The sequence below is a fragment of the Diabrotica virgifera genome, chromosome 3 (genome assembly GCF_917563875.1).
Source record: "Diabrotica virgifera virgifera chromosome 3, PGI_DIABVI_V3a".
Lineage (NCBI taxonomy): Eukaryota > Metazoa > Arthropoda > Insecta > Coleoptera > Chrysomelidae > Diabrotica > Diabrotica virgifera.
The window spans coordinates 139,583,672-139,606,495 of record NC_065445.1 but is presented as its reverse complement, the minus strand read 5'-3'; the positions used below and the strand labels follow the sequence as shown (position 1 = coordinate 139,606,495).

The following is a 22,824-nucleotide window of genomic DNA, read 5'->3' as shown; positions in this document are numbered from 1 at the left end:
TGTATGTATAATAAACAAATATATAATAATTAAAAAATGCTTCATAATGGATATGTATGTTAACAAAATAACAATTTTCTAAAATATCAGTTTCAAAACCTCGCTAAAATAACTACCCGAAAATCAATAAAATTAAATTAGCTACAAAATATTTTTTACTATTAAATATTATAATAACACAACTTTATCATTTCTTTATAATTACTATAATTAAATTAGCCAAATTATATTAAAAATTTAAAATTAAAAAGTCTTTCCTATAAAACTACATTCAGATATTGCGTGAAGAAGGATCTTTACTACGTCATGCGCGAAAGCGACCGATTTTGGAACATTACGTGCCTTAGGTAAAGCGTAATCCAAAGTAGTTTCTAAGTTGTTTCATGACTGTCGACGAAACATGTGTCCACGTGAAGAAGGAACAGTAGATACAGTCGCGCGAACGTGCTTCAAACAGGGCGAAAATTGTCCAATCGGCTGGAAAGGTGATGGCCACCATTTTCTGGGATTCACAAGATGTGATCAGAGAAAGGAAAAAATAATCACTATGCCGCATTATTGGGCCGATTTGATGCTGCATTGCATAAAAAACAGATCCAATTGATGAAAAAGTACTCTTCCATCATACTATTACAACCTATAGGCTCACACCTCCGCCGTAGCTATGGTCGAATTGGGCTACGAACTGCTGTCCAATTCACCGTATGATGAACAGAGTTGGTCCTGTATGATCTCCTTTTATTTACGAACTTATGTCACTGGCCGGGCAGACATTCATCACCGCTACAGAAGCCTACTTTTCAGAACTCCCGAAAACGTATTTTTCACATCGCTGGATCAAGTTTTTCGACCTTAAAGGAGACTATGATCAGAAATAACAGCCCTTTTCCAAAATTTTCTTTTTTTTTCTTTTGATTGCTATGTACTTATCGGAGCGCCTAAGTAGAATAGCTTATACATACATACTTATTTAATAAAGTTATACGATATATACTATAAAATCGTTAAAATTTGTTTTAAAATTGTTATTGTTTTTTATACTGATTATATCTTTTTATACGTTTGAATACACACAGGCTATCCAGAAAGTATGTTACGTTTTGGAATAAAAAAAAACAAGTACAAGAAAAAGATTTTATTATGTACATTTGGAAGAGTCATTCAAATACTATTTTCTACATAATATCCCAACAAATTCAGGCACTTATCATAGAGTTGAACTAGATTTGAAATACAATTGTCATAAAATTCTGCCACCTGAGACTTCAACCAGGTGTTCAACGGCGTCTCGTAGATGCGCATCGTCATCAAAGCGCTTCGTTGCAAGCCAAGTCTTCATTTCTGTGACTGAACAGGTAGAAGTCGCTAGGTGCAAGATCCGGACTATACAGCGGATAAGGAAACACCTCCCACTTGAATTGCAGAGACAAGTTCATCAGTCTCAAGCTTGGCCGTAAACTTCATTCTTCATAGTGCACGTTGGTTCGGCCATTTTTGTTATTGCACCATTGACGCACTCCACCTTCAGTGATCACATTGTTCCCATTAACAGCAAAAATTTCGCGATAAATTTCAATAGCGATGTTCACTAATTTTTAAATATAGTTAAATTAGTATATAAAAACTAAAGCAATCATCAAACTGTTTAAAAATGTATATTTTTTAAGATAAATGAGTTCATAATGTTGATTTTGTTGGAGGCTAGAAAAACGGTACCCTGCAGCAAGGCTAAGGTCTGTGACGTCAGCAGTGTATCGTCTTTGATCGACGACTAGTTTTGTATACTTATTTACGAAGTGTATTTGAATGTATGCAGTTCTTTACGTATTTAATTAGTAAAAATGAAACCAAATAAGTGGTGTTTTGTTCCTTGGTGTGTAAATACGTCTCAAAAAAAATTCTGACAAGATTTGCATTACAGTTCCAGCTAATTTAAATCGTAAAAAGAAACGCAAAAAAGAAGTATGTATCAATAAACACCAAGCTTTTCTATTGCGAAGATCACTTCTTTATTGTTATGGGTATTTTCTAAAAAAATGAGTTTTTAAATTAAGTACTCATTTTCACCCAATATATTTTAGATTTAAGTTAGCTTGGTTATAAAAAACTAAACTATAAAAATTCCTAATACTTACAGTCGAAAACTTCGTATTTTGGACTTCTAAATATCTGTTTCTAAATATTCAGGCAACGAAATGGGTTAGCAAAAAAATTTTTACAAAAATAAAAGTACCTAGTTTATGATCTTTCAATTTGTCTGGTGGTTTAACAGATTTGGTGTCCATAACATAGTAATAAAGTAGACTATTTATTACCGACAGATACTATAAACTACACATCATTTAAATTAGTAGGGCAAAATCTGGGGCAAATGCTATTTAAATGAATTAATTTTTCGAATCCTACGAAAACGAATAAATATTTTTGAACAATTTCAACGCAGAATTAAACATTACATTATTACTCTGGGCCGAAAGTCCGTTAGAATAAAAAAAAGTTTCCTTTGAATGAAATATTTGAAATTAAAAATCACACTATCTTTTCTCTTCACCCTGTACCTTATTAAAATAAACATTCCACTACTCTGTGGTTGATTTATTTCTTTACAAGATGACAAGAAATCAGACACCATTGTTACATGTACAGTAGGTAGGTTAAGCGAATCGGCTATTTTAAAAATTTTAATTTTATTTATTTATTTGTACTACCCAAAATATGTCGTTAAAAACAGTCTATCAAATTTAAATGCTTTAGACTAAACAAATTCACCGCAAAACTCCACGTTAGCCCTGATAAAACCATAAGAGAACAAAATAAAATGACCTGAACTAATGTCAGACAGGTACCCAAAGAATAACTCTGTGGACATGGCGCGCGCTGGAGTATACGACTGGTGACGTCAGAAGCGTTTTCTTGAAATTTAAAATAATGCAAGATTTCTAATGAAGTTTTTTCATAGCCAGGCTTTTTTAACTGTCTGAATATTTTAGACATTTATTCCTAAGGTGTTTTTTAATGTTTTACATGTTTAAAATGACTATTAAATTTTTTGTGAACATCTCTGTTCTTAGCCAACATGAACTGTATTACCGATCGCACCTCACAATTGGCGGGGTTTATGATCGCGGCACACATTTCAAACAGCTGTTGTAAAATAACGAAAAGAGACAGTGACTTCGTTCTTGCAAGGCTGGACAGCTACTGAACGATGAAACGCCACGATGTTAAGATGGCCACGCCAGCCCCGCCCCTAACGGCTACCGATCAAAACGTAACGAAAATTCTGAATAGCCCCCGTTACATGTTAGAATATACCTAATAATATAAATTAAATCGCTTACCCTAAAACTAGCTAAAACAGTATCCCATAAAAATCTTTTACTTTGCGGGTCCATTCCAGTACTAGGCTCATCGAGAAGAACTATTTTCGGATTGCCAATCATAGCCATAGCATAACTGAGCTTCCTTCTGGTACCTCCCGAACATTTTTCAGCCTGTTTATCTTTATGTTCGTGAATTTGAAGACCCGTTAAGTACAAGTCAACAGTTCTTTTAATTTCATTCTTCGGAATACCCCTTATGTGAGAATACAATTCTAGATGTTCTTTCACAGTTATATTTTTCCATTGGGCATCATGTTGTGGACAGTAGCCCAAATACTGGAATGCTGTATTAGCGCTGGAGGTTATGTTTCTTCCAACAATTTGTACCTAAATTAAATTTACAGTTATCATTTATTTATGATTTATGTATATTTTATGATAATGCCACACCTTCACATAGCATTACATATTTGGTTAAGTTTATACTCAACTAAATATGTAAAAAAAAATATTTTTTTCCTCTTCGCTTTGCAACCTTAAACATACAGCATAGCTATAACGAAAATAACGTGATCTCCAATTTTTCTAAAACTCATTTTCTTCATGTTCTCACACGATACAAAAATTTTGTTATCTCATTATACAGTGCCGGCAAAAAATCTTTACACAGTGAATAAAATGCCTAAATCAGAATAATTATTATTTTAGTTTTACAAATTAATACTTTATAAGGATATTTAATTTTGGATTCTGTGGCACTTATGGAAGGGTTCAACATTACTACACGGCTGATGATGGTGTCAGTCTTAGATGATGTTTTTTTAAGAGCTCCAAAACCAGGTTTTCTTTCAGGAACAGTTCCAGAAGTCTACGACGCATCCGACTGTTTCAATTTATAAATTGAATCTCTTGAAACACCAATAGTAGGTAATTACAGAGTCCCTTTTCTCAATTAACGTTGAAGCACGAACCTTTTTTTCATTTGTGGGTTTCTTTCGCCCCATAGCTTTTATTTCAATTTTTCAAGTACTCATTGACCTCTTGTATAAAGCCAACTAACTGTATGTACAGTACAAACGCACAGAATGAACTGAAGAAAATAAGCGTTCAGTAAACTACAGACACCTGCTGACGCAAGTACGTCATCAACAGGCTCAGACAGAACGCATGAATTTTTTTTACACGGACGCCTCTAATACCACAAATGGAGTAGGAGCATCCTTTTTGATATCACATGAACATTCCATCTACAAATTGTCTTCTGAGACGAGTATTTTTACAGCAGAATTATTTGACATACTTAATTAATACTCTAACTTTAACTCCGTTAGAGTTAGAAAATCGATGAGTGAACGAGGATTGAGAGAAGAAGATTGTAATGATAGGACGCGGTGGCAACTGGGCATCGGAAAACGTCGCAGGAGGTTCTAACCCGAATCTATAAAACCCATGTCTTTAATCTTGAAAAAATACTTGCCAAATCTTTTATAACATCTGATTCACTTAGCTGTTTGACATCAATTTCTCAGGTTTATCCCTCTTATCTAACATTACAGCAGATTAAGAGCAAACAGTAGCGATCAACAGGTAGCAACAAAGGCGGTCCAAGATTGCGAAAGTTGTGCAAACTTTAAAAAGTGAGGCAATAGTACGTCGGTAATTCGACACTGACAGTGACGTTTATACTATCAAAAACAATAATTTTCTATACACATAGGCGCGAAATGTTGCCAAGTCAGTGACGTTCGATGTCTTGTTATAAAAAAATCGATTTTTAGTAGTTCCAATGTAACACAAAATCTAGGCACGGGATAAAAAAGTTTATTTGAAGAAAGTTTATTTTTCTGCCTTTCTTAATGGCGGTACAGGCTCCTTTTTGCAATATTTTAGTTATAGAGTAATTTCCACATACTAACATATTTCTGAAATTGGGCTCTGTACCGCCATTCTTTATTATATTACGAATATGTGTGTCAAATATCTCGACAAAATATTTAAAATTACAGCCGCAATCTTGGAACGCCGCAAATTTGTTTTATAGTACCGGGCACACATAGTTCTTAAAGTTTTAAATAAAGAATAAATTATTAAAAAAAAAGAATACTTTAAAATCATTTGACATATCCATGTGATACTTGGCAGAAAGTGTAGGCACTGTACACCCTACTAAATAATATTAAATAATCGTTTCTGACTACTACCAGAGGCGTACGACAGGGGCAAGTGAATGGTTGACTCAAATACTACGCAACTGATGAAACTGTTATTTTAGCATAATTTTTAGATTCTCCAATACTTTCTATGCAAATAGTATACTCTTCATTGACATGAAGTTATTAGTTTTCGGGATATTTGAAGTTAAAATAAAAAGGCACACTTATTTTGATTAATGTAAAATGCTCCTTCGTTTTTAGCTTCCAATATCTCGAAAACTAATGGCTTTATCGTTACGAATAAAGAGTATGTTTTTTACATAGAAAGTATTGGAGAATCAAAAAATTGCACTAAAATAGCAATTCCGCCAGTGGGGTAGAATTTGGAAAGGGTCAAACATTCACGTTCCCCCGTCGTACGCCTCTGGTAGTAGCCAGAAACCTTTGTTTAACATAATTTAGTAGATTGTACAATACCAGAATCATTTACCCAATTTCGTGTTATTTTCGCATGCCTGTCAGGAAATATTTAAAAATAAATAAAATAAAAGTTTAAATTTGACACCCTGTATTTCGGTTGTTATCAACTTTTGTACTAAGGTAAGTTAGCTTAAATCGACCTATTTTAATATCAGGAATCTAAGGATAAATCATGACCCATTCTTTAGTAAACACCCTGTATATGATATTTTTTGTACCTACTGAGTTTTATATAGGGAACGCCTCATATATCTCAAAAAGGGCTTATACGATTTTTATAGATTTTGGTGTATAAAGGTCATGTGACGCGGCCGATATAGTGGTGGTATTTACATTGTTGTCAGATCTTCTATTCCTCTGGAAATCTTATGAACTTTCTTATTTTAAATGGACCACCTTGTATATTTTTTGCGCTTTGAAGTCACTAAGAAATGCTGGATTATTTTTATGTAATGTTCCATATACCTAAATGCCATAATTTGGGAGTTCTACATTTATTAAAACATTTTTTTTAAGCAAATTATAAAAATCAAATTTTTTGGTCCAGGCAGATACCAGTTTGGGTTTTTTGATCATTCGAAAAAAAAAAGGTCTGTGATAACTTTTCTCTAAAGTTGATCGTTTTCGAGTTATAAACAATTTAAAACTGACAAAAATTATAAATGACGATATTCAAGGCTCACAAACACAAGTCAAAATATTACTTTTGAAACTACGAAGTGCCTAAATTGAAGTTCAAACCTAATTCTATAAGTTTCCGATAAGCACCCGTGAGATTTTTTCATTTTAAAACATTGTTTTTAGTTGTTAACAAACCGGAGGGACCGCAGACGTTCGGATACAATTAGCGTCTCTTTGCAAAGACAATGACGTCGACTTTGCAAAGTAACAAGACACTTACTCAACACACACACTACACATTACACCTGAGTTAGTGATAAGTTAATACAATTACGTGGCTAAAGGTTCTAGTTCCAAGCCAAGGCCGGAATCAGAGAAAAAATAAAGTTGTTAATGAAGCCCGATCGTCCGTTATCTCATATACGCTTCATTGACAATTAAAAAAAAAACAATGTTTTAGAATAAAACATGCCAAAAATTCTTATCGGGAGCTCTTAGAAGAAGGTTTGAAATTGAATTAAAGCTTAAAAGTTAAAGATATTAATTTAAAAATATTTTTTACCTGTGGTTTTGAGACTTTAAAATAGTCATTTTTTCTTTTTTTTAGTATTAATTTGTTTATAACTCGAAAACGATTAACTTTAGAGGAAAATTACCACAAACCTATTTTATTCTGAATGATCCGAAAAACCTAAAATAGTATTTGCTCGGGCCGAAAAAAATTATTTTTATAATTTATTTAAAACAAATTATTTTAATAAATGTAGCAATACCTCAGAAATTATGGCATTTAGGTATAGGGAACATTACAAAAAAAAATGAGCAGTATTTCTTAAGGACCTCAAAACGCAATAAATATATAGTGTGTTCCATCTGAAATAAATCCATGAGAAAATTCATGACATTTCCAGAAAAACGGAAGGTGTGGCAATAAAGTAAATACCACCATAATATCGGCAACATCATAAGACCCTCGCATAGCAAAATCTTTATCAATCGTGCAAGCCTATTCCGAAATACTACTTTTCGTTTACGAAAATGTTAACAACCCTAAATACCCCGGTTGAGGTAAAATAAATAAAAAAATTATATTTACCCGTCCTCGTGTTGGTGCCTCTTCAGCTGTAATTATTTTCATTGCCGTAGTTTTTCCAGCACCGTTGTGTCCAAGAAGTCCGAATACTTCTGCCGAATCTACTGCCAATGATATAGACTTTATTGCGACCTTCAGACTTTCCGCAGAACGTGAGCAAATACCAGATTTAACACCTTTTTGATAAACCTTATGTAGATTCTGAAAAATATAAAAGATTAAAAGTTATTTTCTTATAAAAGCTTTCATGTATTAAAAATATGTAAAAATTATTTTAATTTATAGCTATTTCGGTTCTTTAAATTTTTTAGAACAAGAACCAATTCAATGTTATATAGGGTGTCCCAAAAGTAGTGGAACGGTCGAATATTTTGCGAATTGAACAACGGATCGGAAAACTGAAACATACCTGTTCAATATTTTTCAAAAATCTATCGAACGACACCAAACGCGAGCCACCTCTCCAACCCCTGCAGGGGGGGGGGGTGGGAGGAAACTTTAAAATATTAAATAGAAACCCCCAGTTTTTTTTGCAGATTTGGATTCCTTATGTAAAAGTAAATAACTTTTATTCGAGACATCTTTTCGAATTATGGATAGATGGCGCTATAATCGGAAATAACGATATATCGTGACACCATAGGTATATTATAGAAACGGTCTAATATCTCGAGAAATACACTTCCAAATGAAAAACCAAAAAATACGTGTTTATTTTTTTTCAAAGAGCTATCGAATAACACCAAAAATGACTTTCCTCCCCACGCCTTGGAGGTGTGGTGGGGGTAACTCTATAATCTTAAATAGAAACCCCCGTTTTATATTACAGTTTTGGATTCCTCATAAAAGAATAAGTAACATTTTTTCAAAACATTTTTTAGAATTGTTGATAGATGGCGCTAATAAATCGTATTTTTCCGATTATAGCGCCATCTATCAACAATTCTAAAAAATGTTTCGAATAAAAATGTTACTTATTTTTTCATGAGGAATACACATCTGCAATAAAAAATTAGGGTCCCTATTTAAGATTTTTTAGTTACCCCACCTCACCTCCAGGGGGTGAGGTGGAAAGTCATTTTGGTGTTAGTTAATAGCTATTTGAAAAACAATAAACACGTATTTGTTGATTTTTCATTTGAAAGTGTAGTTCTCGAGATATTAGACCATTTCTATAATATACCTATTAGTCCAGAAAGCCACTGCGCATCCGCTAGGAAAATATTCTAATTCGGATTTTTTGTACAATCTTACTCAAAAAGGACCCCTTTTAACAAATTTGCATGTTGCCAGGACCTAAAGTTGGTCAAAAATTTTTTAAACGTTTTTTTTTTTGTTTTTTTCCTAAAATAATTTTTTTTGCATGGAACAAAATTTTTTTAGGTTTTTGGAACATTCCAAACAAAAGAGGTCTTTAGTGACTTTTCTCTAGAGTTGATAGTTTTTGACATATAAGCGATTAAAAATTGAAAAATTGCGAAATAGGCCATTTTTAACCCTCAAAAACTATGTGAAAAACTGAAAATTTGAATGTTGGCAAGGTACGCAGATATCCTTTAAACATCGATTGATGAAATCCCGAATTTTTTTGCAATACAATATCAAAAACCCCTTTGTGTTTTAATTGCCAATCAAGCGTGCGCGACACTATTTTCCACCGTTGCATGTGTATGCAGTATGGTGCAAATGAAAGGAATAAATTCAAAGAAATATTTCGTAAACCGGCGACTTTAAGGAAAAATCCCGAAACAGGTCGATTTTTATTTTTAAGTTATGATATTGTGACATATATGGTATACTAGTGACGTCATCATCTGGGCGTGATGACGTAATCGATGATTTTTTTAAATGAGAATAGGGGTCGTGTGCTAGCTCATTTGAAATGTTCTTCAATTCTCTATTCAGTAATATAAACATTTTCATACATTTATTTATTTATTCATAAACACATTTACATAATTATTTATAGAGGGTGTCCAATAATTTAATTTTTTTGTCAATTTGCCAAATGATTTAATTTAATAAAAGTTTTTTGGACGCCCTGTATAAATAATTATGTACATGTTTATATTACTGAATAGAGAATTGATGGCGTCACTAGTATACTATATATGCCAAAATATCATAACCTAAAAATAAAAATCGACCTGTTTTGGGATTTTTTCTTAAAGTCACCGGTTTACGAAATATCGAATTTATTCCTTTCATTTGCACCATACTGTATACACATGCAACGGTGGAAAATAGTGTCGCGCACGCTTGATTGGCAATTAAAATACAAATAGGTTTTTGATATTGTATTGCAAAAAACTCTTCGGGATTTCATCAATCGATGTTTAAAGAATATCTACCTACCTTGGCAACATTCAAATTTTCAGTTTTTCACATAGTTTTTGAGGGTTAAAAATGGCCGATTTCGCAATTTTTCAATTTTTAATCGCTTATATGTCAAAAACTATCAACTTTAGAGAAAAGTCACTAAAGACCTCTTCTGTTTGGAATGTTCCAAAAACCTAAAAAAATTTTGTTCCATGCAAAAAAAATTATTTTAGGAAAAAAACAAAAAAAAAAACGTTTAAAAAATTTTTGACCAACTTTAGGTCCTGGCAACATGCAAATTTGTTAAAAGGGGTCCTTTTTGAGTAAGATTGTGCAAAAAATCCGAATTAGAATATTTTTCCTAGCGGATGCGCAGTGGCTCTCTGGACTATATGGTATTACGATATTTCCTTCTTTCCGATTATAGCGCCATCTGTCCATAATTCGAAGAAACGTCTCAAATAAAAGTTACTTATTTTACGTGAGAAATCTAAATCTGTGATAAAAACTGGGGGTTTCCATTTAAGATTTTAAAGCTACCCCCCACTCCACCTCCAGGGGGTAAAGGGGGGGGTCGTGTTTGGTGTCATTCAATGGATTTTTTGAAAATTATTGCACACATATTTTTCAGTTTTTCGATCCGATGTTTATTTCGTGAAATATTCGACCGTTCCGCTACTTTTGGGACATCTTGTATAAAGGAAGCAAACAGTTTTAGAAAGGATTTCAAATCAGTAATAAAGTATTTAATAAAATTAAGGAAAATCATATTTGACCAAAAAATAAATTTACCTATTCTCGATAACAAAAGAGCCAATATAGAAAATCAATGAAAAAACTCAATTTTTAAGAAAATCAAATATGATTACAATAATAAGTAATGAGAGAACAATAATAACCTCTTTCTAATATTGACGTTTTCTATCAAATCCAATATACTATAATAAATAGTAGAATTAATTATTAAATGGGTTTACTATACAGGGGAAATTACGAGAGAATCGCAAATATTTGTGTTCATCCCAAATCCCAATACCCAAAAACCCAACGCAATGAAGTTTGAGGAATATAGGACGATCAATATAATGAACCGTGTTTTAAATGTTTTCTTGCAAGTAATTAATAAACGTGTCTAAAAAAACTGGACGATATCATAACAGGAAACCAATTGGGATTTATAAAAGCGTTGGCACTAGAGGGGCATTACTTATTATACAAACACTCGTAGAACTGTGTCGAGATGTCAACTGTGACGTATTCATCTGTATGGTTAACTTTGAGAAAGCCTTCGATACAATACAACACAGAAGGCTTGCAGACATAATTACGGAACACAGAAATAGATGATCAGGATGTGAGAATCATTACAAAATACCAATATCAGAAAGACATAATTCGAGTAGACCAACAAAAATAAAGAATGAGATTAAAGAAATAAAGTAAATAAAATCTCTAGAGAGATTTCAATAACAAGAAAAGTTTGACAAGGATATGTGCTATCCACTCTATTTTTTAATATGTGCTCAGAAGAAATGTTTAAAGGGACACTAGAAGACATCAATGAAGGCATATCAATTAACGGAATACTAGTGAGTAATCTTCTTCTTCTTCAAATGCCACTAATGGATGTTAGCGATCACACTTTCCATTAACTCTCTGTTTCTTGCAATGTGTATCAGAGATTGTATGTCGTCAATACCTGCCCATTGCCTTATGTTTTGGAGCCAGAACATGTTCTTGCGTCCTATTCCTCTATTGCCTTCAATTTTACCCTGGATTATAAGTTGCAGGAACTGGTATTTTTCGTTTCACATGATGTGACCCCAATACGCCGTTTTTCTTTTCTTGATGTTTTCGAAAAGCTGGCGTTCTTGGTTAATTCTTTTAATGACATCTACAATTGTGACTTTCGCCGTCCATGGTATCTTTAGGATACGGCGATAAAGCCACATTTCGAAGGCTTCAAATCTGTTTATATCCCTCGTTTTGAGTGTTCAGCCCTCTATGCCATAGAATAGAATAGAATAGAATAGAATTTATTTCATCAAATATACAAAATTTCTTTTGTTTTTGACAAGTCAAAAGAGTACGTACCTACATTATAAAATTTTGACAAAATTTAAAAGATAAATATTATAAATTATAATGAACAGATATACAAACAGGTACTAACAAAAAATTTAACACACTATGTAAAAACGTAAAGACATGAAATAAACTTAAAAACATGAAATATCGTCATAATCGGCAAAAAAACCCTGACCAAACTAGTGTACTTATTATAATGTATTATAAGCGGTACCTAAGTACTCTGTCTTTGTGTAAAAACAATGTTTTAAAAAGTGTGATTTTATTTTATTTTTAAACGACTGTAAATGAAGACTTTTTACTTCATCTGGCAAAAAATTGTACAAACTAACATCAGTTGAGTTTTTTATACTTTTCGTCAACCTAAAACGTTGTGCTCTAATAGCATTACTCGATCTTGTATGGTGATCATGGAAGTTGGAGTTTATGTTAAACTTACTTTTGTTGGAATGAATTTCAATCAGCGTCTCATATATATAGAGTGAAGGTAGTGACATAATACCTAACTTCTGAAATAAAGGTTTACAGTGTTCCCTATACTCTGCTCCAGCAAGTATCCTCACTACTTTCTTTTGTAACTTAAAAATTCTGTCTGCGTGACAAGAGCCACCCCAAACAGTTATTCCGTACTTTAAATGGCTATGGAACAGTGCAAAGTAGATCATTTTAAGGGTACTTTTAGGGATCATAAAAACTAAGTTGCGTATCAAAAATATAGTTGTAGCAAGTTTAGAACTTAAGTAGTCTGTATGAGCACTCCAGTCCAAATTATCATCTAGGAAAATTCCTAAGAGTTTAACACTATTTCCTAAGACATACTTCCGGTCAGAACTAAACATCAAATTCTGATTTTTGTCTTCATTTAGCTTCAGACCATTATGCAAAAACCAGTTTTTTGCTTTCTGAGTATCACTATCTATTTTAATTTTCAAATTATGATGATTAATGTCAGTATTTATGAGAGTGGTATCATCTGCAAAGCACACACATTTTATGGGAAAAGTGTAGTGAAATAGATCGTTCAGATAAATAAGAAACAAAGTGGGTCCTAGTATTGAACCTTGAGGAACCCCGTATTCGACCGTGTTCAAATCAGAATAGCTATTATTAAGAAAAACTGCCTGTTTTCTATTTGTTAAATAAGATCTAAATAGATTGAGAGTGGTTCCCCTTATACCATATTTATGCATTTTTTCCAACATTAATTTATGCGAAACACAGTCAAAAGCTTTGGATAAATCACACAATGTCAAAGACACGAAATGACCTTCCTCCATGCCGTCGACTATATCTCTCACAACTTTCTGTATAGCTTGTGTAGTGCTGCACTTTTTTCTAAAGCCATATTGGTTACAGTGAAGTATTTTGTGTTTATCTAGATATTCTGTCAAACGAGTATTAAGAATGCTTTCAAAAATTTTACCGAAAATGGGAATGATAGAGATGGGACGGTAATTTCCAATTTCATCTAAAGACCCTTTTTTGAATAGTGGCAACACTTTTGTTACTTTTAGTACATCAGGGAAAATCCCCTCAGTAAGGCAATTATTATAAAGTAAAACTAATTTGTCAATAACAATATCAATAGTTTCGACAATTATTTTTTTGTTTAAAAAATAAAAATATAGCATATAGCAGCATCGACCACCCGTAGCATTTAGTAAACCTTAGCCTCAGTGTAAAGTCGAACTCTGAACAGGTCAGTACCTTCCTGAATTTTACGAAAGCTTGTCGAGCTTGCTCAATGCGAGATTTTACTTCCCTGTCAGTTTTCTGTCACTTTCATGGGAGTAGCCAATTCGAAACAAAAATAAAATTTTAATTAATCTGCAACATCTCCCAATTTTTTGGAAAACTTACATTTACAAAATTAGTGCTATACCAGGAAGTATTGCATTTGATGAATATAGACGACCCTTCATAATTCTTAGAGACCAAGATAAGCAAAAGAGGTTGACCGGGGTAGATGCACTGAAGTCACATATTTTGGCAGCGAGACAAATCGCTCAAACAATAAGCACTTCTTTGGGTCCCAAAGGTTTAGACAAGATGATGGTGTCATCTGACGGTGAAGTAACAGTCACTAATGATAGTGCTACTATTTTGAAAATGATGGATGTTGAACATGAAGTCGCTAAATTGCTAGTACAGCTATCACAGTCCCAAGATGGTGAAATTGGTGATGGTACCACAGGTTTTCCAGGATGGCAACCAAGTTTCTGGAGATGATCATGAATTTGGTCTTTTTGGTATTAATCTCGAATCCCATTCGCTTACTGTATTCTCCGATTATACTGACAAGTTGTTGAAGATCTGCTATGTTGTCACAAATTAATACAGCATCATCAGCATATCGTATGTTGTTGATTAATACTCCATTCACTTTGATTCCCATCATCTTCCAAAGACTCTTAAAATATGGCTTCCGAATAAATGTTAAATAAAAGAGGGGAAAAGCACACATCCCTGCCGAACACTCCTTCTTACACGTATGGGTTTGGATATAGAACTGTCTATTTTTAATTGTGCTGCCTGATACCAGTACAAGTTTTCAATGCATATAATGTCTTTTTGGTCTATATCAAGCTTCTTGAGAATCTGCATTAACTTGTTATGTTGGACACGATCAAACGCTTTCTCGTAATCTAATCTCGTAATCTCCTTCCTCTGATCGTAACAATTTGGACCAACATCTGTGTTGTTACTATTGCTTCTCTTGTTCCTAAACCTTGCCTAAACCCAAACTGAGAATCACTGATGTCCCATTCACATTGTTTGTATAATCTTTGATGTAGTATTTTTAAGAATATTTTTAAAGTGTGACTCATCAGGCTAATAAGTCTGTGATCCTCACATCTTTTTGCATCGACTTTTTTGGGTAGGGGAATAAATGTAGAGAGCAACCACTCTTGAGGATAGCAACCAGTTTCATAAATAAAATTTAATATTTTATGTAGTGCTGAAATTCCCCTTTTATCCAGTAGTATGGGTATTTCTGAAGGGATTTCATCTGGTCCAGGTGCCTTATTGTTTTTTAAATATAATATTGCCTTTTCTATTTCCTCTTTAGTGATTGAAGGGCCAGTCAGCTGGTCGTCTGTATAAAGTTCACTCATGGGTCTTGCGTCATGAAAGAGCTCCTGGATATAGTTTTCCCATATATGAATTTTCTCTTTTTCACCTAGCACTATCTGGTAGTCCTAATTAACTAAGGTAGTTGGTCTTTATGTTCTGTATATTCCAGCAGTCTCCTTAAGCTTTTTATGTAAATTCCGGTCGTCGTGCTGTCATTGTAAATGTTCTAGATCGATACATTGTTGCTTAAGCCATTCATTTTCGGCTATTCTTATTTTTGCTTTTATTTGCCTGTTAATGTTTTTATACATATTGCTGCCATCTGGGTCATTCTTGTGTCGTCGTCGTTCATCCATTAGTAATAGTATTTCTTCTGTCATCCATTTTTGCTTCTTGTTTTTAAATTTTGTTCTTTGGTTTGTACCCCAAGTTGTTTTTCATGATGTCTGTTACAGCACTTGTAATCGTATTGAATGAAGAATCTAGGTTACACGATCAAACTAGGCAAACAGAATCAAACGACAGAAAAGAAGGATCCGAATGATTTGGACTGCAGTAGGAAGACTTAGTTATGTGTTAAAGAACAAAAAGATACCAATAAATATAAAAAAAGGATTTTCAACAGTTGTATTCTACCAGTTTATGACTTATGGAATGGAGATCGTGACACAGAGTTGTCAGCCAATATATTAAGAACAACATAGAGGGTCATCGAACGAGCTATGTTGTCAGTATCTCTGAGAGAACATATACGAAACGGGGACGTGCGAAACAGGACAAAGGTGGAAGATGTAATTGGAAGAATTGAGCAAATGAAATGGAATTGGATAGAATACGTGGGACAACAAGGCAACGACATGTGGACAAGAAACATTGTACATTGAAGAACACGCGAACACAGTCGTAGTAGAGGAAGACCACAAAAACGATGGCTAGACGAAATCAAAGCCAAAGTGGGGAGAAAATGGCATCAAATAGCACAAAACAGCGAAGAGTGGAGAACTCATGGAGAGGTCTTTATCCAGGAGTGGATGCAAACAGGCTGAAAAAGAAATAGAAAAACTGAATAATCCCAGACATGCAGACGACACAATTCTCCTTGCGACCAGCAGAGAAGGGCTTCAAATTTTGTCTGATCGCACTACGCAGTACTGCGAAAGATATGGAAAGACTCTGAACACAAAAAAAAACAAAAATCATGATTGTCAATAAGAACAACATTGAAGACAAAACAATCCATGTTAATGGAAAAGTTTAAGAGAAAGTACCGAGATCCCAATCTGAGATGTGAGCTAAATGAACAATGGGACCGCAGCGTTGAAATAAAATGGCACATTGTGATGGCTATAAGCGCTTTCAACAAGGCAAAAATAGTATAATGAAATGGAATACTGCGAATAGAAATTGGAACTAGAGTATTGAGATGTTACGTATTCCCTGTCCTTTTATATGCTGAAGCCTGGACCATAATCAAGGACGTAACTTAGAAGAGGCTTCCCAGCTTTGAGATGTGGTGTTATCAATATTATGGACACAACACGCGAAAATATTAAGAAAGATGAAAAAGGAAAAATATATACTCAAAACTAAGAAGGAAAGAAAAATGAGCAACTTGATGCAAATATGAGTTGATTTGATTAGTTATACACGGGAAAGGGGAAAGAAAAAGCGGACCGGGGAGACGATACACGTCTTGGTTGAAAAGTTGAAAGCAGTGGAGTGGAAAACAACTATAGAGAAAACAACTAGTGTCTACAAGTGTAGAGTGGTGTCTACAAACTAACTTGTGGTGACTGTCCGAAAACTTGCATCGGTCAAACTGGCAAAACCTTTGACAAACGGATAGCAGAACACAAAAGGGCTTTTAACAATAGAAAAACAGACACTTCTACGTACGCACTTTACCTTCTAGATCATAATCATTCTTTAAATGAAGAGTTTAAAATTCTGCATATTCAAAATAAAGGCCTTAAGCTATCTTTATTAGAATCTATGGAAATTAATAAATTGAAAAGTAAAGATATAATTCTGAATGACCAACTCGAGACAAACAGCTCCCACTCCTCAACCTCTTCAGCTAAAGACTTTAAAAAGGCAAACACTTAGTAAACTAAATCACTTGAGAAAGGCACTCTGCCGAAACAGCTGTAGTCACATAGTTATAATAAATTTTGTGGAAGTACAGAAAACAAACTTTTTTATGTGTTATTGTTAGATAACTATAAAAACCTTCCGGACATCTGCAGACACAGTAAAATGAGCCACAATAATCGCCAATGTCGTTAAAGGATGAGACACATGAAAAAGAATCAAAACCAAAAACTAATTAACCCACTGTGAGTACTACAGTGGGTTCATTAATTTCAAACATGTAAAGGCACAAATCCATTACGTTTGGTGCTCCGTGTTCCGTGTAGCTGCTCCACATAGTGGATACGTTGGTGCTCCCGAAGCAGCGCTCACCCTCGGCGATCCAATCGGTGGCGGTTTATATCTAGAGAATCGTATGCCGTATCGATTTGAGCAGTTACACGGAGCGCGGAGCACAAGGCTAATGGATACGTGCCTTATAAAAAAATGCATATTTTACACGTAGCAGTATAAAATCGGACATGAATTTACAGCACTTAAAAGAAATATATAACGATTGATAGCATAAGCCACTAAATCGATTATCATTGAAGAAGCGGATTTAAATAGCATTTTATAATTTAACGAGAAGAGAGAAGATCTATTATATTTAAAATAACCTGTCTTCGCTTCCGCATAGAGACAATAAGAAAATGATGACCTTTTCACCAATTATAGCCCGATCAGTGAACACAAAATTTTACAAAAACCTCCAAAAAAATAAAGGAAGGATGAAAATTTGGGAATAGGTAGTTGAAATTGTCTATTATTATAAGAAAAAGTATACAATTCTACATCCCCTCCATTTTACAAAAATTGGGAAATACGGGGTGAAAAATATTTTCTCGGGGGTCAAAAAATATACGTTCAAAATAAGTCCGAAATTGTATAAAATGGAGTTTTGTTCTATAGAGTTTTTTCACAAGTTAATACTTTTCGAGTTATTTGCGAGTAAATATGTAAATTTTAACAAAAAAAATCATGTTTTTGGACGGATTTTCGCAGATAACTCAAAAGGTAAGTATTTTAGCAAAAAAATATTCGTAGCAAAAATATACCTAGCTTATAAAAAAATTAAAAAAATGTTGTATGCCTGAGGTCTGTAGACCCACTAGAAGCAGAGTTGTAGCTAATGAAAAGTAGGTTCTTCTTCGTCAAATTCCAAATCGAATATTTAAATTTGAAATAACCCAAAACGGAGCTGATTTCGGGGAAAATTCATTAGAAATTTTTACAAGTGTTTAAAAATAGTTTTATTTCTGTGTTAAACATTACAAGTAAGTAAGCTACGCTAAAAATATTACTGGTCTTTTTCATTTTTGCTAAAAAAATCGCGAAAATCACCCCCTAATTAGCTTCCCAAATAAAATTAATCGTTATCGCTTCACAAATTACTTTAGTTATGTATTGTTTATATTATCTATAAGTTTCATTGGTTCAAAGTGCTCATTTTTGAAAAAAATGGGTTTAAAATACAACGTTTTTTTTTAATTTTGAAAAAAAATAGAATTTTTTATGGAATTACCTTAAAAATTATTAGTAATACCAAAAATCTCAAGGAGTAATAAAATGTTCGGTTTGCTTTTCTCAATATTTTTGATTCTTTCTTTTCTTGTTAGACAAAAATTGGTTATGCTATGGCTGTTCAAAATTTGCCCAAACTCGTGATTAGTTACTCGTTCAAGCCATTTTAACTACAGCCTTTTCAAAAATAAGCACTTTGAACTGATGACTTTGAACACTATGAACTTACAGATCATATAAATAATACATAAGCAAAGTGACTTGTTAAGTGGTAATGATAAAATTTATTTGTGATGCTGATTAGGGGGTGATTTTCGCGATTTTTTTTATTAAAAAATAAAAGGGACCAGCAGTGTTTTGAGCGTAACTCACTTACTTTTAATGATATAAGTTTTTTAAAAAACAAAAATAAACCTTTTTTTTAAACACTTCAAAAAAATTGTAATGAATTTTCCCCCAAAAGGGCACCATTTTTGGGTTATTTCAAATTGAAATATTTGATTTGGAATTTGACGAAGAAGAACCTACTTTTCATTAGATACAACTCTGCTTCGACTGGGTCTACGGACCTCACGCATACACCATTTTTTTTTCAGCTTTATGTGAGCTATATTTTTGATAAGAATATTTTTTTAAATACTTACTTCTTGAGTTATCTCCGAAAAACAGCCCAAAAACATGTTTTTTTTTGTTAAAATGAACATATTCACTCGCAAATAACTCAAAAAGTATTGACTTAGCGAAAAAACTCTATAGAACAAAAGTTGTTTAGAATTAGTCATTTTATCCAATTCCGGTCTTATTTTGAATGTATATTTTTCACCTTCGAGAGGGGGTAGTCCCCTCCATTTTTGTAAAATGGAGGGGATGTAGGATTGTAAACTTTTTCTTATATAATAATAGACAATTTCAACTACCTGTTTCCAAATTTTTACCTTCCTTTATTTTTTGGGGGTCAGATTCTTCTTTGGTCGGGCTAGTAGGGAAATAGCACATTTATTAAGAATAACGGATGTTAAATTGAAAAAAAAAATGACAGCCTACCTCAACTGTTATAACAGAGCGGTTATTTTGAGGATCCCTAATTAAATTGTTTACTCGCTGTCTCTCATTTTTAACATCTCTGTCCTCATGTACTCCGACATCTCTGGACTCTTCAACAATATTTTCGGAAATTTTCTAAAAATTATAAAATAGAACCAGAAAATTTAAATTATGATGAACTTGTTGCTGGTAAGAGCACATTGTGTAAATGTTAGGATATAAAGAGTTTTATTTATAACAGTTTGCGGGCGACCGGTTTCGGCGTTTACAATTTATACGCCATCATCAGACCCTTCAGAAACTCAGTACAAGAACAGAAGAAATTTACACTGTATATTTCTTGTACTGATATCTTGTTCATGTTCTGAAGGGTCTGATGATGGCGTATAAATTGTAAACGCCGAAACCGGTCGTCCGCAAACCTAAAAACATAAATGAAACCTTCAATAAGATTATAACCATTAGACTCTTTATATCCTAACATTTAAACTTTAAATTACTTTGATTTATTACCTTTGATCTAAATATATCCAAAACTTGTCCTCCATTTTTCTTAACATCCAGAATAAGCATAATCAGGAACAAGAGAGGTATTTGAATTATCAGCGTAACAAATAGTACTATAATTTCCGGTATCATGAAGCTGGAGAATGTAGTTCCCTCGCAATGGGGATCAGATATACATTCCAAATTAATCTTTTGTATATAATAAAGCATACCATAAGGTACATACATCATATCAGTAAATGCAAATACGTAATGCAAAATAGTTGCAACACTTTCTTCTAAAAATATAAAACAAACAAGTCATTAGTCAAATCGACAGATCTAGTTTTCAATATTATAGTAATTGAATTGCAGTAATTCCACATTATAAAAAAGGTTTAACAGGAATGCACAAAATATCAGTTCTTGAGATAATAGATTATGGATATTCTTCTTAGTCTTTTCTTCTTCGTAGTTCCGGCGAGGCACAACAAAAATTAAAACAAACGACACCACTACGGCCAACATACCAACACCAGGAGGAATCAGGCAAGGAGACAGCCTCAGTACATTTCTATTCAATATGCTAATGGATGAAATAATAGAAGATGTGGAGTCACTACAACTAAGAGGGGAATCTATGTGGTAGAGGGAATACCAATAGAACAACTAAACCAGTTCAAATATCCAGGTGTAGAGTTATCAAGTTATCATGACCCAGCCAGGGACCTAAGAGGATAAATTTTCAAGGCCGCTGTCTTGTCCGGATATTTGAGAGATGTGGTCTGAAATAACCCATATATGAGAATGGACAGCAAAGTTAGAATTTATAAAACTTACATCAGACCTGTTATGACTTATGGCATTGAATCAAGAGAAGACACCAATAAAACCAAAAGCATGCTATGAACAGCCGAAATGAAGACACTAAGAGCAATTGCAGGGAAGACAAGAAGAGATAGAATACGAAACAACATCATCAGGGAACAATGTGGCGTGCAAGATGTAGTCAGATGGAGCAGGCAAAGACGAAGAGAATGGTTCAGTCATGTAAAAAGAATCGAGGAGCACAGACTACCAAGAATTGTTCTAGAAGGAAAACCAGCAGGCAAGTGTCCACCGGGGAGACCACCAAAAAATGGAAAGATAGCTGGCAGTCTACCTCTCAAGAAATACTTCAACGTCGGAATTAACAGATCCACAGATCTACAACAAGTATAAGAAGAAGAGGAAGTTCCGGCGAGAGGCATACTTGTTTATTTCTGGCACTTGGTCTTAAGATCTTTGTACCATACCATGTTTTTCCATTAAACTTTAATAAGTTCTGTAGCCTCAACGAAGCCCAACCTTTCTTTATTGGTAGCTTTAGGATCTACTCCTGTTTAGTCCTCAGTTGACCAATGACTTAGCACATTGCAAGGACATCGGATATATATCTCTCCTCCAGTCTCTTCTTCGGTTCACATTCCACTCGAAGAAGACTATCTTCTTCCATTTAGCATTTGCTGCACCATGGTTCATATATCTTACCTAGGTTTTATTGGTCTTTCCTTAAACGTCAATGTCCAGTCCCCATTTTGGTGAGCTCTCGTTTAAATAAACACAAATAGAAATTGAAAAAAAATATCCCCTTTCTCCCTCTATCTCTTATGGCGCTACATCCTTAGTCGAGCTGTAGCTTCCCCCATCATGCCAATAACTATCTCTGTACCTGGATGCTCTGCTCTAGTTAATCACCCTCAATATATCTTTAGCATCGATTTTTACTTCGTCTATCCATCTCTTACTTGGTCTTCCTACTTCCGACGTCCCACCATAGTTCCGATAAGCGTTCTACTATGTGTTCTGTCGTTATCCATTCTAATAAGGTGAACTGCCCAACGCAATCTTTGTATTTTTGCCTAATTTGCTATAGAGGATTCTTTGTATTATTGGTATAACTCGTGGTTGAACCTTATTCTCCATATACCATTGTTGCAAATGGATCCCAATATCCTCCTTTCTATCTTTCTGTCAAATGTATTAATCAGGTTTATTGTCTTTTCAGTCTTGGTCAATTATCAGAGGAGCAAGCTGGCTTTAGAGCTGGGAGGTCCACAGTAGACCACCTGAACTCTATTACGCAAGTTATTGAGAAAAAAATAGCCGTCAATAAAGAAGTTCACCTGGTATATGTAGACTTACAAAAATCATATGACAGTGTGCCCTTCAGCAAACTATGGTCAACCCTGCATCAAACCAACATTAAACATGGTCTTATCAAAGCAGTCCAAAGTCTGTATAATGGAACGATTGCAAAAATTAAAACTGGATCAAGGATGTCTGATGAATTTAAGGTCACGAAAGGATGGAAGCAGGGTTGTTGTATTTCGCCTACCCTTTTTAAAATTTATCTGGAACAAGCACTTAAGCTGTGGAAAAGAAAATGTAATGGCATGGGATCCCTCTTAATGACGACACAACACTATACACCTTATGTTTCGCTGAT

The 22,824-nt window shown here is 33.8% G+C and overlaps 1 protein-coding gene across 3 annotated transcripts in view; it reads right to left on the bottom strand.

Moving 5' to 3' along the window:
- Positions 1-22,824, bottom strand: part of LOC126881333 (cholesterol transporter ABCA5-like) — a 230,361-nt gene that overhangs the window by 7,042 nt on the left and 200,495 nt on the right. For 2 of the 3 annotated variants that reach the window (XM_050645556.1, XM_050645555.1), the window contains 4 exons: positions 20,364-20,635; positions 19,851-19,985; positions 7,674-7,871; positions 3,342-3,710 (listed from right to left, as the gene is read on the bottom strand). In XM_050645556.1, the coding sequence (XP_050501513.1) occupies positions 3,342-3,710; positions 7,674-7,871; positions 19,851-19,985; positions 20,364-20,635 (974 nt within the window). The remainder of the gene's footprint in view (positions 1-3,341; positions 3,711-7,673; positions 7,872-19,850; positions 19,986-20,363; positions 20,636-22,824) is intronic. The other variant, XM_050645558.1, reaches the window with a different exon arrangement.